This window comes from Mya arenaria, chromosome 13, assembly GCF_026914265.1.
Source record: "Mya arenaria isolate MELC-2E11 chromosome 13, ASM2691426v1".
NCBI classification, from domain to species: Eukaryota; Metazoa; Mollusca; class Bivalvia; order Myida; family Myidae; genus Mya; species Mya arenaria.
In genome coordinates, this window is record NC_069134.1 from 28,979,100 (window position 1) to 28,996,442 (window position 17,343).

Below are 17,343 nucleotides of genomic sequence, written 5' to 3' on the forward strand. Positions count from 1 at the left end.
AACGTTTTAAATGTGATGAAAAAATAAATATTTTGTAACGGATGTTCTCAAAAGCGCGGGAAAACAGGTGCCCGTATAGTTGTTTATTTCCTGTTTTGATGAAACCGAAAGTAGACTGCATATCCTCCTGGGTAGCACTTCATTTAAAGCCTGGGAAAATATCTGGTGGTTTTATTTTTTCAAGAAAATGCAGAAAAAAAACAACCATGTCAAGTAAAAAATACGTCTTGGCAGTCAAAATAGGTACATTTTCCCGACGTTAAAAACGACTAAAATAGCCCCAGATATGCTATAGAATGCACCACAGACGTTCCCCATTTAAAAAAATTTCCGGGGGGGCATGCCCCCGGACCCCCCTAGTGTGCGTTGACATTACGATGGGTGTCCCGGAATCGACCCAAGAAATTATCACATGTATGCTTTAAGCAAGCAAAGGATAGTAAAACAGTGGTAATTCTAAACAAGCAAAGGGTAGCAAAAATTATGGTCACTTTAAACAAGCAAAGGATAGTAAAAAAGTGGTACAAGCAAAGGGTAGCAAAAAATTATGGTCACTTTAAACAAGCAAAGGATAGTAAAACAGTGGTAATTCTAAAGAAGCAAAGGGTAGCAAAAATTTGGTCACTTTAAACAAGCAAAGGATAGTAAAACAGTGGTAATTCTAATCAAGCAAAGGGTAGCAAAAAATTATGGTCACTTTAAACAAGCAAAGGATAGCATAATGGTGATAACTTTAAACGACCACAAAGGGTAGCAAAAATGTGTGAACTCTTAACTAAGCAAAGGATAGCAAAGATTTAGTAAAAGGATAGCAAAAATGTGTTATCCTTGACAAGCAAAGGATAGCTAAAAATTTGGTCACTGCAAGCAAAAAAGGTAAAGCTATAAGTGAGTTATGGTAAACAAGCAAAGGATAGTGAAAAAAGGGATACTTTTTCATGTACATTTTGTACAGTAACTGCATGACTAAAAGAAGCTTTGGGCTGTCAAAATGCTGATTTATACATATACACACACATAATCAAAATCAAATTTATTTTGATAGTTTTTGTAGCAGGGTTAGCTGAATGCCAAATCAAGCCGACAAGAAAGTACAAAAGCATGGTTACTAAAGAAAACATCTCAATATTTTTGACACAAGGCATATGACAAAATGATTTTGTATTTTTCTAACATTGTACTAGTAAATGTTAGAATACTATTTTACACATACATGTATCATACATGCCATATCCCCCGGAGGGGGAAAAAATCCCCCGGAATTTCGACCCATACCCCGGTCTCCCGGAGGGAGACGAATATCCGCCGGAATTAATGAACAAAAAGTGTGTTTAAAATTACGCACATTTATCCCAGGGTTTAATTACAGTATATTAGCCTGTTTACAGTTATTATGTCCTTCCTATCCTGAAGCTTAATTATTATCAGATTATCAACTGATGGTGTGTTTTAACAACACCTTTTGGGTGACACTTATTAATCAGCAGGTCACCTTTCATGCATTGTTTTGATTGAAACTGACAGAATTTGCGAAAGAAATGTCAATTAGACTGGCCAGATAAAAGGTCGATTTTCATTGGTTCAAATTTAATTTTTATCCAATCAGAGAGGATGTAACAAATTAAAGAGTTCTTCAAAACTTGTGTCATTGTCATCAAAAGGATTAAAAATTTAAAGGTGTCAGTTAATCATTTGGTAAAGAAAAGGATTAAATAACTAATTGACAAAGCCTTTCTTAAATGTTATGCCTCACTTACATGTTTGCATACATGACATTGATCTTTATCGCAAATATTGGAAAATAACAGAACTTTAGAAGAAAAGAAACTGAAAGTAGACAATTCGGATGAAATTACTTTTATTTATTTATTATGGTGGTAATGTTTTTATTTTTCGATGAATGCCAAAAGAAGATATGTTTATGAACTTAAACAATAAATTATGCATTTACTTTTATTATACATAAATTTGCTTTTTATCAAAAGCAAACAAATCTGACTATTTGGGAATTTAAATGAAAAATATTGATTATTCATTCCATTCTCTCTATTAGTCTGAAAGTCATCATTTATAATCATAGGCAGCAGATTTTGTATCTAATTTTAGAGGAAGGTAAGCCCATTAAATTGTCTCTGAAACATATTTTTCTATACTTCATAGAAAACTTTCTATTTGGCAAGTGAGTGCTTTTATTATGCAATATGGCTGTATCTCATAAAATATATATGAAGTGTTGGAAAATGGGGTAAACAAGGTGAATTGGCATTGTGCGCCATGCCCATTATAGTGCTACATGGCGATGATGAAAATCCCCTGGTAAGTGACCCAAATCACCTTAAATTCTGGACAGAGTCCCCTCAGGAGCCTTTCAAAAATATGGCAATTTGTTTTTTTGTACTTGCGTCTTAAAATACTTTGATATTTTGCTGAATTAGATCTGCTAAAAAATCCCCCTGAATACTACCAAAATCCCCCTGAATTTTTAGTCTTTTGAACAAATCCCCCTGAATGGTCTTCAGAAAATATGGCATGTATGATGTATCTAAATTTTGTATCTCTAATACATAATGGGGCCATCTTTTTATCGCACATATTGTGCGATCACTTTTTCGAGGCTATATTTCTGAGTAGTTATAAAATCTGTTTAAAAAAAAAGAGATTTATTGGTCAGTTTTGGCAAAGTCTATTTGAATTTGCAAGAAGAACTTTAATTTTGATTTATGACACTAACTAAGTATTGACCTTAAAGTCTTGATCTTATAATATGTTATTGTATGATTAGATAAGATGGCACCACTGTACCCTCATGCTTCTAATGACATTATCTGTGTAACAGACTAATAATTAAGTTCTAAAAGACAAAATGCCTTGAAATTTTTATGTCAGATATCTTGTTCATAGAATCATGTATTGTGTGTTTTGATTTATTTTCCTAGGTCAAATGCATGTAGTTGGTTTACTGTAAAACTTTGTTGTTTAACAGTCTAATGCAAGGTGTGATAACAAGTTTGAATTGTTTACATTGCAACACCAGATTTGATTGGTTGTTTGTGAGAGTGATTCTGATTGGTCCATTTGAGGATTGGTTGATTTGTAAGAGGTTTTTTGATTGGTCTATTTCAGGATGCGCCACCCCCACTTCCTGTCTCCTCCCCTCCCCATATGTCTGCACTGGATGAGGATACAAAGGTAATGGTAATAGCTGAAAAAATATGATTAGATTTGAAAAATAAAACCTTGAGGTGTGCTTTATATGCTGTTTTTGCTAATTTATTAGATATTGCCACTAGAAGTAAGAATATTTCCCAGCAATATGGATTTTTTTTACTCTTAAAAACTAGCACAAATTTGTTCAATCTTAGGCTCTTTTGAATGCTTCAACCTGGGGCTTTGCTCGCGTGATCCCCACAAAGGTGATGCCCTAGACCAGCCTATCTTGAGCCCCAGGATCCCCAGTTTAATAGTCAGGGATCTTTACTTTGGCCATTCTCACCCATAATTATATTATACATGCCTGTTGTGGTGTATGCTGGAGTTATCGTGTTGCTTGTGATAGTGAAAGACATTTCTTTTTTAACTGTTGAAATGTTGTTATTTTTTTCGAGTTTTAAGTTTTGCTTGATAAATGTATTAATAAGTGTATGTGTGTATTCATTCTTAGCTTGTATGTTGTCCAAAGGCAAAAGGTAGAGGTCTTGAGATAGCACTGGTTTTGTCATCTTCGTTTATGGCAGCCAAATTTGCAAAAGCTTCACCCACTCATATAACAATAAAGATATTTGAAATGATGCCAGTGTAGTTTTAGTATTGAAAAACAAAATTGTATGCATAGTTTTCTGTATTGTCGTCTGATTTATTTTACTGTTTTAGTACTTAAGCATAAGAGCTTGAAGTCACTTTCATATCTGTTTTCAAATAGTTCTTCAAATGCACCAAATTTCATTATAATTTCATCAAAGTAATGTGACTGGTTATTAGAATAACAAAAGATGAGCATTTCTACATGTTAAAATGTGTAAACCATTCTAGGATCTATTGAATTGGATGGATAAGGTAAGATATGAACATGAACCAGGTACATTATGTTCAAATATACAAATGTCTTCCAATTTCTCCTTCGTTTGAGACAAAGGCTTTGAAATAACTATGTAAAAGTAAATGGACAAATATACTGTTTGAAGCTGCTGTATGCCATATACAAGGGTTGTTCAAAAATAGTGTAGACTCTTTCTAACTGTTTGCAAATGAACATAGCATGTCAAGATTTGAAAGCATTGAATGATCATGGCTCTAATTCCGCCCATATTGATAAGGTGAATTTAAAATCAATTCAAGTGCAACCTCATTGGCCTCTTATATCAATGAAACCGACAGAGTTCATTCACGATTTGGCATATACTCTGAGAACTATAACCTTAGATAAATAATTAAGAGTTGGCCTAATATAACCTTGGACAGTATCTTGACATGTACAGTTTGAAAATGGTTTAACCAATTAAATTAAAGCTTTAGATAATGTTGGTGAGAATGGATTGAATACAAGCAAAACTCTTTGAAAGGTTGAATCTGTCTCATCAAAGCTGCTGTTGATTGGACGGGCATAGGTACAAGTTGTTTTTTTGGTCTAAATTATTGCTGAACATCTCTTGGATATGGATTGCATGGCTACACTGCATAAAGGCATTAATTAATGTGCTAGTAACAAAGAATTAAAACTACATGGATCTTTTGTAATTATAATGTAACTAGCATAAAATAGGCTACTTTGCATGTATCTTAAATATAAACATGCATTATTGTTTGAAAAAGCATGAATGCATCTTGAATAGATATTTGATAAGTCACAAACAGTTTCTTTAAAAATATTCAATGGATGTCTTAATGTGATGTTGGTGAATGTATTAGTTATATGCTAGAAATAAGCTTTTATTATCTGTTTGTGAATCTGTATAATTTTTTTATCACATGACATTCCATGCTTTGCGTGATATACAACCATAACATATTTTTGTGTATTACACTAGTGAAATTATGTTTTGACCGTAGTTCTATTTTTGCTTAATCATAAAAAGGATACTGAAAAAGGTTTAGAATCAAATTAGTCATGTGATAAAAAGAATCTTACATTAGTTGCCATCTAATACAAAATTTCATGAAACTCATTATGGTAAAGTTATAAAGCTCGGTCCAAGCATGCATTATAACTTTTCTGTATTAAGTTTAATATTTTATGTATTAAATTGCAACTCCTGTAAGATCAACCTATCTGTATTATATTGATATTTGGAAATTTTCTTGGTAAGAAGTTGTAGATAATGGTTGAAGATATTTGTTATCTTGTCAAAGATGGAAAAACAATAGTGAAATGGGTACCGGACGTTTTTGAATTAATTAGATAGATTTTTTGTCTTTTTAAAAATCATTTTACTGGGTCATAGTAGCCTAGCAAGTTGTTTAACCAATCTCTGAGTGAAATTCACCCATTGTCATTTCTATAATAATAGATTTTTTATCCTTCGCAGCTTTGTTTAAGAGCAATAATTCAATTCTTAATGATTGTGCGATGTTTAAAGTCTCCTGAAACTTAATGGGTCGCTTTTTTGCCAAAACATTTTGAAATGTGTAAACCATTTTTAAGTCTTTTTCCTCATCAGACAAAGAGGCTCAACTCTGCAGACCAAAACAACATCACTTATATCACAAATAACAGAAGTTGCTTCCCTTTTACAGACATCTCCAACCGTGTCAGATCGTGCCCCGTCCAGTGACCAGTCTACAGTGTTAGAAGTGGACTTGTCAGACAGACAGACAGACGTTCTCAATATCTCCTCCTCCTCAGACCAGTTCAACACAAGTGACCTTAAGGTGAGTGGCAAAGAGAAATATGCAGTCTGTGTAAACCACACAATTGCTTCATAAATGGTTCGTCGGAAGGCAATATTTTGCTTCGAATGAATACTTTAAACAAAGGTAACCTCACTATCTTTACCTTTCTCAATGAAAAGTAGCGCAGTCTATGCTGCTTAAAGAGCCCTGCCCTCGGTCTTTTAGCAGAGTTTTGTTGAGAGTTTAATTTCTTTATATAACACTTTTACAAACCTTTTCACAAAACTGCTGCCTGATGGAGCACATGTTATTTTTTTTGAAACATGATTGTTGAAGTATTTTGGAAAAGTAATCGCCTTATCAAATTGTGGTAATGAAATGAAAGCGGGGCTCTTTAAGCAGCATAGACTGCCCTTTGTTTCATTTTAAATATAAAAAAGTGATATTTGTTTTAAGTAAATAATGTTTTAAAATTAAGAAATTATTCTGTTCACAGGCAGTATCAGCATCATCGTCATCCACACCTCGCACAGCTTCACCAGGCATATCTCCGATCACATCTCCAAGTTTGCTCCGATCGTTCTCCGGACCTGATGCATTCCCTCCGAATCTGGAGAAACGGATCACCCTCAAACGATCTCATAACAACTTAGGTAGGTGATTATTTTGTGATGTTACATCATTTGGTTTATGAATACTGCCCCTGGTTTTGGATGGGAGGAAACCAGTATTTGTAGCCTCTTTTAAGAGGCAAGAAGAGGTGCCTCTTGTTGAGTTTGAATCCATGACCTCTTTGAAAAAAGGTAGGTATAACACGACCTTTTCCTGCCTTCTTCGTTCAGTCGAACCTGGCAAAAATACCTCAAGCCTTGGAAAAGTTGAGCCAAGCGGTTATGCTTACATTCAGTTTAAATAAATGGGTCCTTTACCTCAAGTTCGAGCCATAGATGAATTCAAGCCAAGCGAGAATGAGTCAAGGGGGTTTGACTGTACTTCTTTGTATGTATTATGATTATTCTTTTTGCCATTTAAAGGCTTTCAAATTTAACACTGTATGCTTTGGGCTGTATTTTTCAGGTATGACCGTAGAATCTACAGACAAGGGAATCAACGGCTGTATGGTAAAGGCGCTCACTAAAACAGGGGCTGTGTACAAGGATGGGCAGATCCAGGTTGGGGACTATATCATGTCGATCAACAACGAAAGCATGCGACGCATCACCAACACGCAGGCTCGTGTGATTCTCCGTAGGGCATCGCTCATGGGAAGCACCGATATCAGGTATAATGAAATGATACAGACTTCAAGAATCAGCTCACTAGAAGCAATGAGCAATGGTTATTTCTATCTGAGTGTTAACAATTAACAATAATAATTATAATAATAATAATAATAATTCAAATATCTGTTGCCATGGAACTTTCAAGGACACATTTGTGATCTGCCGTATTTCTAACAAGGTTGGCAGCCACTGTTTCAGCTGTTTAGTTTTATCCAAATATATGATCATATCATTAATTATTTTACTATTTAAAGTTGACAATGATGTTGTTAACAATGGTGTTAACTTTAATAAAGTTTTGAAGTTTTGTTTTAATTTTTGTCTCAGAACCAGCTGGTTTTGTCATCAATGCCTTCAATTCAATCATATAAGATAACTCTCAAAAGATCATATCTCAACTGTATGGACAACTGCTGAAAAACTCTTTTTTTCTTAAAGCGTATCATTTTTAGCCATTTATATCTGTTTTTGAAAGGAAGTTTGAAAAAACGTGATTTTATCTTTTGTTAGCAGTCTTGTATCACTGATTTCCAGATATTTATGAAAAGATGGCTTATTCCAAGACCAAAAATAAAAAATAATATATCAAATGTGTCGATTTGTGAGAGTGCAGCTTTAATGAGTTGTCTTCGGTTTATATTTTGATAAACTTAAACAATTGTTTTTTCGATTTCCAGTATCAACTATGTGACAGCAGCTGATGGGGCAGCTCACAAGGAGATTGTAGCAGGCCGACCTCCGGAGAGCCCAAATAGCCCACATATGATGCCTTCACCAAAGTATGTACCCCTGGGAGATATGATGGGTCGGGGCAGTGTGTAATTTGGAATTGGGTTGGGAGGTGGGGGGTATAATATGTATGCTTAATTTGTGTGCTTGATTTGCAGGGGGGGGGGGGGGAGCACAGATAAAGTGTAACATACATGTACGACAGCCCATCCTCTTTAAAATTCCAATAGCTGCCATATATGATGTCTTCTCCCATCGAAAGAGATTTGTTTAGTAAATATAACAGGTGGCTGTTATCACAGCCATAGGTGGCTGTATCAGTCAGGGTTATATTTATTTATATATATCATTTATATATGTATAAAAAATGTGAAGTAACCATCTTTGCTCATTGATTAGATATCAGATTTAAATGATATCTTTGAGAGTATAAATTCGGAAACAAACAGACTAACTGCTTTTTCAGAGTCATCAAAATTGGTGTAGTAGGTGCAATGGCGGCTGCCCGACTTATGCGGTATGGAAGAACATCCATTGTTCAACCAAACCTGCCAATAATACCCTTGCACCTAGCGATTGTTTCAATTGTAACTCAGGTCTTTTAGCTGTTAAAGATGATCATAGATCATTTGATGTTTGTAATAATAGTGATATATGATTAGTCATGTTTGGAAAACAGTTTATGTCAATGAAAAGTGCACTTTGAAAACCAAGTTAAAAGGCTTTTGTCAAGTTTGTTTATAAAACAACTCAACATGATAAAGTTAAATGTTAAAAAAAATTCTGGCTTCACATGAGTGCCACCAGAGTTCTAAAAAAAAGCTTAAACATATCTTTTAAATTTTTATTTTATAGACACCAGATCTTTGAGAGCACCTTTCCCTTCCAGCATTCCCTTGAAATGTTTATTGGATTATCCTCCTGCCAGACAATATACCTGACTTTGCCTCCGAAATTTCCAGTCTTATTCAAGGGCACAAGTTGTGTAATCTTTCACATATCAGCAACACTCCCTACCCTTGCTTTTAGATAACCATCAGGTCGAGAACAGAAGGTCCCGGCTAATATCTTGGACAGGGTCAAAACGAAAGACTTTAAAACTTGGTACCAGTAGCTCCCTTGATTTGTGCTCGGAAAAGAGGGTAGAACTGGTGGAATATTCAGTACTGGTTAAACCTTGAAAATTGGTCTTCTGTGTATTGTTGCTTCAAACCGGATACATTAAAGAAACAAGAAATCTCTTAAAAAGCGCGAGGGTATCGCCTCAATATCTTCTAGTTCGCATTATGTTTCTTCAACTCTGTTTTAAGCTAGATGTGACTGGGAATACAGTGGCTTCTATCACTTGTCACTTAAAGCATTTAAAAGTTGTGATGGTGTCCTTGAGGGTTTAAGACATAATGCAGCTTATGGGTGCAGGCAAACCACATAAACACTAAGAAACAAGCCTATCTTTAGATTGTGATAAAGTTTAAAATTTTGTCTACATGTAGCATTTTATCTCGCCTCTTTTGGGGACTAAAACTCATAGCCTACAAAGTAGTTTCATGTGTGTTTCTTCGATAGAAACCAGTACTGTTGTCCTATTTGGGAGGCACCAAGAAAGATACCCTGGATGGGCTCAAACCCATGACCTCTTGGCTGAGAGGTGGGCACCTATAAAACTGTAACATTGATCCCTTACTTTAAATTCGTGAGGACATGTTATAAATGTAATACACAATGAGTGTAAAAGTCATAATTTAATTAATAGTCAATGGAATGAAAGTGTCTCCTTGTATTGTCTAAACATTATGTTGCCAAATTTATTAGTTTGCTTTGTTGTTTATATGTTAGTGTGTCAACAATTTAAATGTGTATTTTAGTGTGAAACTTAATTGATAAAATAATTTATTCTTGTTTCTATGTATTTTACCAATAGGATATTAAAAGAAATGGAAATTGGAGAAACTTTTATATAGTATTTAAATTTATGGTGTCTTTTGAATTCTTATATAAGAAATATTTTCAAAGCAATTTCAATCTAAGAAAAAAATATGATTTATTTGAATCGCTCCCCCTGTTAAAGATGCTATCATTCAAGGTCTTTGTCACAACCTGTGATGGTGCTAGTTATAATTGATATAAAACAATATTTTCCTCCCGCCTCTAGGATATTTCCAAAGTATTATCGGTAAGCCACATTGTTTGCACAATTTTCCCGATTCCTGGGATTTGTCTCATATAAACGCACCACAGCCATATGTTATTTATCAATAAGTTTTGTTTGTTTGTTTGTTCGTTTAGTTGTGTAGTTTCCAGTTGGTAAATTTGTTGTTGTGTTGATTGTTTAGTTTGCTTTATTTTGCTTAAAAGTGAAGTCAAACCATTGGTTGTGTCTTGTGCTGAAGCAAATAGGCTTAATATTGTTTTGTCATTATTTCATACTGAGCTTTTAAAAAAAATAAAAACAACCTGCATATGGCGGCAAATACTTGAAAGTAAGAAACTTAACCCAAACTGAACAAAGTTTAAAATAAAAATGTTTCCGACATTAAGTCCCTTAAAATAAAACGGATCTGAAATAATGTGTCCATAAAGTTTGTTCATTTAGTTTTACTAAGTATAAGATGTCTTGTCAAGTAATCAAATAAATGTAAAGGTAAAGAATTTAAAGTTCAAAGATTTGCAAAACATCATTCAATTTAAAATAGGGAGAAAATTCAGTATGGATCTAATCAAGTCTGTTTTGATTGTCCAACAAAGTTTTTTTCCAGCAGCATCTACCTTAGTGTTTTCATGTTGTCTTGATAGCATTCAAAGCCTTGTCTAAAACCTTGAGATATTGTGAAAATGGGTCTAGATCGTACAGTAAGATTTTTTCTACATGTTTTGTTTGTTGTATGCATGGCTTTTTTCAGGTGCATTTTTGTGTGACACTTCTCTTTAAGAATCTTTGTTATGTAGTATAAATACCTCTATACTTATAGTAATAACCCCTTTGTAAGTTGATTGAGGGAAGGTTTTGATCACAATAACCATAGACTTTAATTTCTTTCAGTTAAGTTATCAATTATGTAATGAAACAATACCCCATGGGTTCCAACTATGCAAAAAACATTTTATGTTTTTTTCTTATTCTCAAATTACCTTATTGCAGCTCAACCCTGAGCCCCGCTAGCAAGCATACCGGCAGCACGACATCAGAAGGTAGTAACCATAGTAACCATTCATCACCTATGTCATCGCCACGGAAACTCGCCACCACATCTCCGATCACTTCCCCTTTCAAAACATCACCTCTCTCAAGTCCAGGAAGGACATCATCTCTTCCTGACTCGTCTGGACTAGGCAGCCAAAGTCCGAGATCAACCCCACCCGAGGTATGAATGTGTTTCATTTTTGATAATGTATCCGATACTCAATAATATGAGTTTTGAACCCAAGGAGATCTCATATTTTCTCATTAAACCAGTCAAGGTATTGTGATAGTTTTGGTGTCAACAATAAAGATAGTGTCGTCAGGCAAAAAATAATGTTTTTGCATACCGGTACCTTGAAAACGGTTGGAAAGGTAATTTAATTATTTTACATGAAGATTGCTTAGGCTGTAAATGATAAAATTAAAAGTAAGGACACAATGAATAAATTGGAAAAAAACAAACCTACCCACCAGATAATTATGGCCATACCCTCCATCTTGGAAGTTTCTTAATATAATATTTGTATGGCTATGTTGTTTCACTTTCTTAACAAGACCTGATTTTCTGCTCCCGCTATAACTAAATTCATCAATCAATGTTAGTGACATCCCTTTGAAGTGAAATGTAAAGTGCAAATAATGCCCTACATGATAGGTATCCCCTCGACAGAAGGAGACCATAGTTGTTGGACCAGGGAACCAGACATGGGGTCCACCCAGGCTTGTAGAGTTGTACAGAGAACAAGGAAAAACTCTCGGAATCAGCATTGTTGGTAAGCAAGAAAGTTCTTTTTTATGTAAGTTAAATAATTACCGGTAAAAGTGGTATTATTGCTTATCATGTATACAAACTACAGAAGATTTAAGTTAGTTCTTGAAGTGCATTAACTTTAATGTGCAATGCACCAGAATTCCTCTTATACCATGAAAACATAAAATTATGCACTCTGTTATGCACATCATTGTTATATGACTTCAATGGGATTGTTTTAGTAGATAAAACAGTCATGAAGGAGTTTCTATTTACCATGTATAAAGATTCAACATTATTTTTAAAAACATGTGGGAAACCAGTCTAGTTCAGTAGGCGTTCTCCTCTCACCAAAGATGTTGTAGGTACCCCATCCAGAAAGTCAATCTATTTGCCTCTAAGAACAGACACAAGTAAGGGTTTCTAAACGAACAGAATAGTGATTTATAAAAGGTAATTACTGTCTTCGATGAACTTCTTATACTCCGCTAACAATGTTTGGAGGGGGGAATATTGGAGTCAACATATATACACACTTTATCAGTTGGATGGGTGGTCTAATGGCCATATTTTGTGGAGAATATTACTCACTTTAGAAGGATCACTCTGATACTTGGTACACATTACCAATCATGATGGGTAGAAGTGCGTGGAATATTTTTTGTGACTTAAGGCCATCATGTTAAATGTTATGTGCCTTTGAATATGATTTTTACATGCCTCGATTATGTTTACCAGGAGGGCGTGTGGACATGTTCCATGTATCCGAGGAGCACATGATCTCAGGAATCTTCATCAAACACGTTTTAGAAGACAGTCCCGCAGGACGCAATGGAACGCTCAAAACTGGCGACAGGATATTAACGGTATGATTAAATGTATTTGTCTGATTTCTTTTATCATCAAACATATGGTGGCTGACAGCCCAAAAGGACGCAACAGGACGTAACATGCGCATTTAAAACAGCAAAAAGATATGAAAGATACAATCAGTTTATATGATTTTTATCATCAAACACCTGCAAGATGATGGTAAGCTCAAACCCTTAAAATTATATCCTATAATTTAATTTGAGAAGACCATAGAGATACCATTCATCTTCCGATGTTTACTTTACTTAATACAGTAGATAGATATTGACTTAATCATGGGTCTTTTAAATAACCAGCAAGATCCTCCCATGCATGACTGGGTTATATAGCCCCATGAAATTTATCAAATTGAAAATGCCCCAAAAAGCCATGCAAAAATAGCATAGGCTATCATGAGCCTCTTGTTTAATCAAAATGATGCATTTCCCCAATCATAAATGCCCTGAGACCTTGCCCTTATTGGTGGAAAAAAACACTGTCATCAATTATGTGCCATGTTTTAGATTGTTGACTGGAGAAGTGTGATTAAGTAATCAAGGTAACGTCTGCTTTCTAAAAGTAGAATGTCAAGCCATTTGCCATAGTTTTACTTGACTTAAAAAAAACCCCACATGACATAAGATCTATGAAGCTATTAAATCTGTTCAGTTGGAGCTTCGTTTGTCAGCTCATTTTAGACATTACATTTAACAGACTAGAAAATGTCCCCATTTCATACATGCCATATCCCCCGGAGGGGGAAAATCCCCCGGAATTTCGACTCATCCCCCGGTCTCCCGGAGGGGGATGAAAATCCCCTGGAATTCAAAAAAAAGTGTGTTTAAAATTATGCAAATTTATCACAGGGTTTAATTATATATGCCTGTTTACAGTTATAATGCCCTTCCTGTCCTGAAGCCTAATTGGATTTAATCAACTGATGGTGTGTTTTAACAACACCTATTGGGTGACACTTAATAAATCAGCAGGGCACATTTTATGCATTGTTTTGATTGAAACTGACAGAATTTGCGTAAGAAATGTCAATTAGACTGGTCAGATAAAAGGTCGATTTTCATTGGTTAAAACTATAATTTTTATCCAATCAGAGAGGATGTAACAAATTAAAGCGTTCTTCAAAACATGTGTCATTGTCATCAAAAGGATTAATGATTTAAAGGTGACAGTAAATTATTCAGTAAAGAAAAGGATTTAAATAACTTATAGACAATGCTGTTCTTTGTTATGCCTCACTAATATGTTTACATACATGACTTTGACCTTCATCGCAAAATAACAGAACTTCCAGAAGAGAAACTGAAAGTAGACAATTTGGATGAAATGACTTTTATTTATTTATTATGGTGGTGATGTTTTTATTTTTTGATGAATGCCAAAAGAAGATATGTTTCTGAGCTTAAACAATAAATTATGCATTTGCTTTTTATCAGAAGCAAACAAATCTGACTATTTGGGAATTGAAATGAAAAATATTGATAATTCATTCCATTCTCTCTATTAGTCTGAAAGTCATCATTTATGATCATAGACATAGGCAGCAGATTTTGTATCCAATTTTAGAGGAAGGTAAGCCCATTAAATTGTCTCTGAAACATATTTTTCTGTGAAGTATTCTATTTTGCAATTGAGTGCTTTTATTATGCAATATGGCTGTGTCTCATAAAAATATAGATGAAGTGCTGGAAAAAGGGGTAAACAAGGTGAATTGGCACGTGTGTCATGCCCATAATGCTACATGGCGATGATGAAAATCCCCTGGTATGTGACCCAAATCCCCTTAAATTCTGGACATGATCCCCTCGGAAGCCTTTCAAAATTATGGCAATTTGTTTTTTTCGTACTTGCGTCTTAAAATACTTTGAAATTTTGCCAAATTAGATTTGCTAAAAAATCCCCCTGAATACTACCAAAATCCCCCTGAATTTTCAGACTTAATTGAACAAATCCCCCTGAATGGTCTCCAGAAAATATTGCATGTATGCCATTTCTTGCAAAAATATTTTTTTATATTGATGACAGGAAGGGCAGGAAGAATTCTAAGGTAATTCGAAAAATAAGGTTTCCTGTCTTTGTATGTGACATCCTAAAGGTTTCGAACCATGTCTGTATGAGTGAAAAAAGATCACCTATAAACTGCTTGCACTATATTTGCCTGTCTTAAGGAGCAAGTTTAGAACTTGAATATTTAAATTCAGAATTCTCATATTGAACAAGTTTAATTATGATCTTCAATGTGTTTTCAAGGTTGATGGTAAGGACCTTCGTAATGCGACGCACGACCAAGCGGTGGAAACTATTCGACATGCCAGTAACCCTGTTAAGTTTGTCGTCCAGAGTCTTACTGACCCTGCCTGTGTAAGTAGAAACCCTTTTAAATGTTACAATGTGTTTAAAAACAAAGATACAAGTTACTCCTTTTTGTAAAAGAAATGATGTTCAGTTAAAGGTCAGTCTATGACATGAATGTTTAGAAATTAGATTAATAGGCTTTCTAAGCTTCTTCCATGTTCTATGAGTGTTCCTCCTTTTTATGAGATCACTCTTAGCCATATTTGCTACAGGGTTGTTGTTATGCCGTGCTGATATGTACAGCCTTATTAAATTTTGCTTTTTTTTAGCATAGGCTAATTTTACCTTGGTAATCTGTTCATAGTATAAAGTCATTTTAATCCACTCCCAGCCTCGCGATCTTGAACAAGACACCAAGTCTGTACAATCTTACGATGAGGCATCCCAAGTAGGCCTCCCTCAATCAGCCCCACCCCCTGTGCCGGTGGATGAGGCCCCCATCCAGACCAGCTCACCTGTACCCCCAACAGAGGCCCCACCCCTAACCACTCAATCCCATGGGGGTCACAGAGCAGCATCCCCATCCGATGAACATGTGGACGAATATGGGTACTCACTCGGTAAGATTGCATTATTGTATTATTTGTGCTAGTTGTTTAAAGTTGATCTTGTAAAACTGCTCTTTAAACACACAAAATATGTAAAATAAAAAAGTGTTTTTTTTTGAGAAGTATATGAATAATCCAGGGGAATGATTTTGGTCGTAAATCTGTATACTCTGTATAAACGACACAAATGGCAGTACATTGATTTCCTCAGCATGTTGGTTTATTTTCAATTAACTCAAATATGTAGCAAAATAATAAAACTATGGCACTGATGCAATTTAATTTACGGCTAAAATCGATTAAGATCATTATGGAAACGCCCCTAGTACTTTTCAAAGAGAGCGATTGATTTCAAGTACTTTTCAAGACCTGTTAAAATCCTGTATTAAAATAATGAGGCAAACATATGTTATAGAGATTGCAAGTTTGTCTATATCATTTGCAAAGTACATGGAGTGGTTTACATTAGCAAATCAAATGAAAGATTTGAGTTATTTTGCTTGTTTGCATATATTCGAGTGTGTTTCAGCCATTTGTCTGGTGTTAATCCCATTTGTTTTTTACATCTCTCACAGAAGAATGATTTTCTTTGACTTAATAGAACAAAAAATGCTGATTGAAATGCAATACAGCTCAACTGTTCCTAGTGAAGAGTCTTGTATGTTTCCAAGTACAGAATATTGTACAATGCTCCTGCGATTGATTTTCTTGAAGAGCAATGAAGGGGTCAGTACTCCCTTGGCCTCCAGGTTAAGTCTGGTAAAGTTGATTTACCATAGCAATCAGTTACTGTGGAGTGCTTTGAACTTGCGAGGTACTTTTTTTGCAGTTTGTATATGTTACCATTATGAGGTTGTATATTTTGACCATTATGAGGTTGTATATTTTGACCATTATGAGGTTGTATATTTTGACCATTATGAGGTTGTATATTTTGACCATTATGAGGTTGTATATTTTGACCATTATGAGGTTGTATATTTTGACCATTATGAGCTTGTTTTTTTTTTACCATTATGAGGTTGTATATTTTGACCATTATGAGGTTGTATATTTTGACCATTATGAGGTTGTATATTTTGACCATTATGAGCTTGTTTTTTTTTACCATTATGAGGTTTAGTAATTGCAAAATCTTGATGTTCTAAATCGCTTCCAATCACATGGTAATTTTGTGTTTCCTAGGAAGTATAGCAGACATATTGGTAGTGGTCGAAATCAGCACAAGCTGGGAATTATATTTCTTCCATTTTGTATGGATATGCAGACAAACAAACAAACACTATCAAAGTCATGTACACAGTCTACTTTATTAAAATAAATATTCACAGAATTCTTTTCAAAGACATAAAGAATGTGGAAAATGCTTCATTCGTGGGTTGAGACAGTACAACTAATCAGGCAATCGGAAGATACAGCAATTAATTAAGTGATGTATCCAGCCTTATCTGGCCTTTAATCTTGTCAATGAAATAGTAAAATGTTTTTCCTGTTTGCTCAAATTCTGGATTTTATATAGCAGGGCTTGTTGATTTTTTTGAGGCAAGCACCTGTATAAAAGATTCAGGCATGTTCAACCAAAATTATTCCAAACTTCAATGACTGCGTAGGGATACTTTAACTTGCATTTTTATCGACTCTGGCGTCACATTTTTGGTTTTGGTCAAAAAACTGATTAGTTTGAGGGTCCTTAATTTTGTTTGCTCAACACTCGTGTTAAGAAGATGAGTTTTACTTTGGTCAGTGTGCCAAAGTTCACGATGACCTTCAGTAGAAAAATTATAGATTCTTCCAACAGATGAC

General features: G+C 34.7%; 1 protein-coding gene across 12 annotated transcripts in view; it reads left to right on the plus strand.

Annotated features, from left to right (window-relative positions):
• Positions 1-17,343, plus strand: part of LOC128214665 (multiple PDZ domain protein-like) — a 170,903-nt gene that overhangs the window by 87,817 nt on the left and 65,743 nt on the right. For 8 of the 12 annotated variants that reach the window (XR_008257953.1, XR_008257954.1, XM_052921243.1 and 5 more), the window contains 12 exons: positions 3,124-3,189; positions 4,030-4,053; positions 5,731-5,865; positions 6,323-6,479; positions 6,904-7,108; positions 7,787-7,888; positions 9,991-10,011; positions 10,978-11,200; positions 11,675-11,792; positions 12,509-12,636; positions 14,888-14,998; positions 15,324-15,552. Coding sequence is in view for 10 of the 12 variants with exons in the window: in XM_052921243.1 (XP_052777203.1) it covers positions 3,124-3,189; positions 4,030-4,053; positions 5,731-5,865; positions 6,323-6,479; positions 6,904-7,108; positions 7,787-7,888; positions 9,991-10,011; positions 10,978-11,200; positions 11,675-11,792; positions 12,509-12,636; positions 14,888-14,998; positions 15,324-15,552 (1,519 nt within the window). In the remaining 2 variants the exon portion in view is untranslated. The remainder of the gene's footprint in view (positions 1-3,123; positions 3,190-4,029; positions 4,054-5,730; positions 5,866-6,322; positions 6,480-6,903; positions 7,109-7,786; positions 7,889-9,990; positions 10,012-10,977; positions 11,201-11,674; positions 11,793-12,508; positions 12,637-14,887; positions 14,999-15,323; positions 15,553-17,343) is intronic. The other 4 variants (XM_052921248.1, XM_052921250.1, XM_052921253.1 and 1 more) reach the window with 2 other exon arrangements.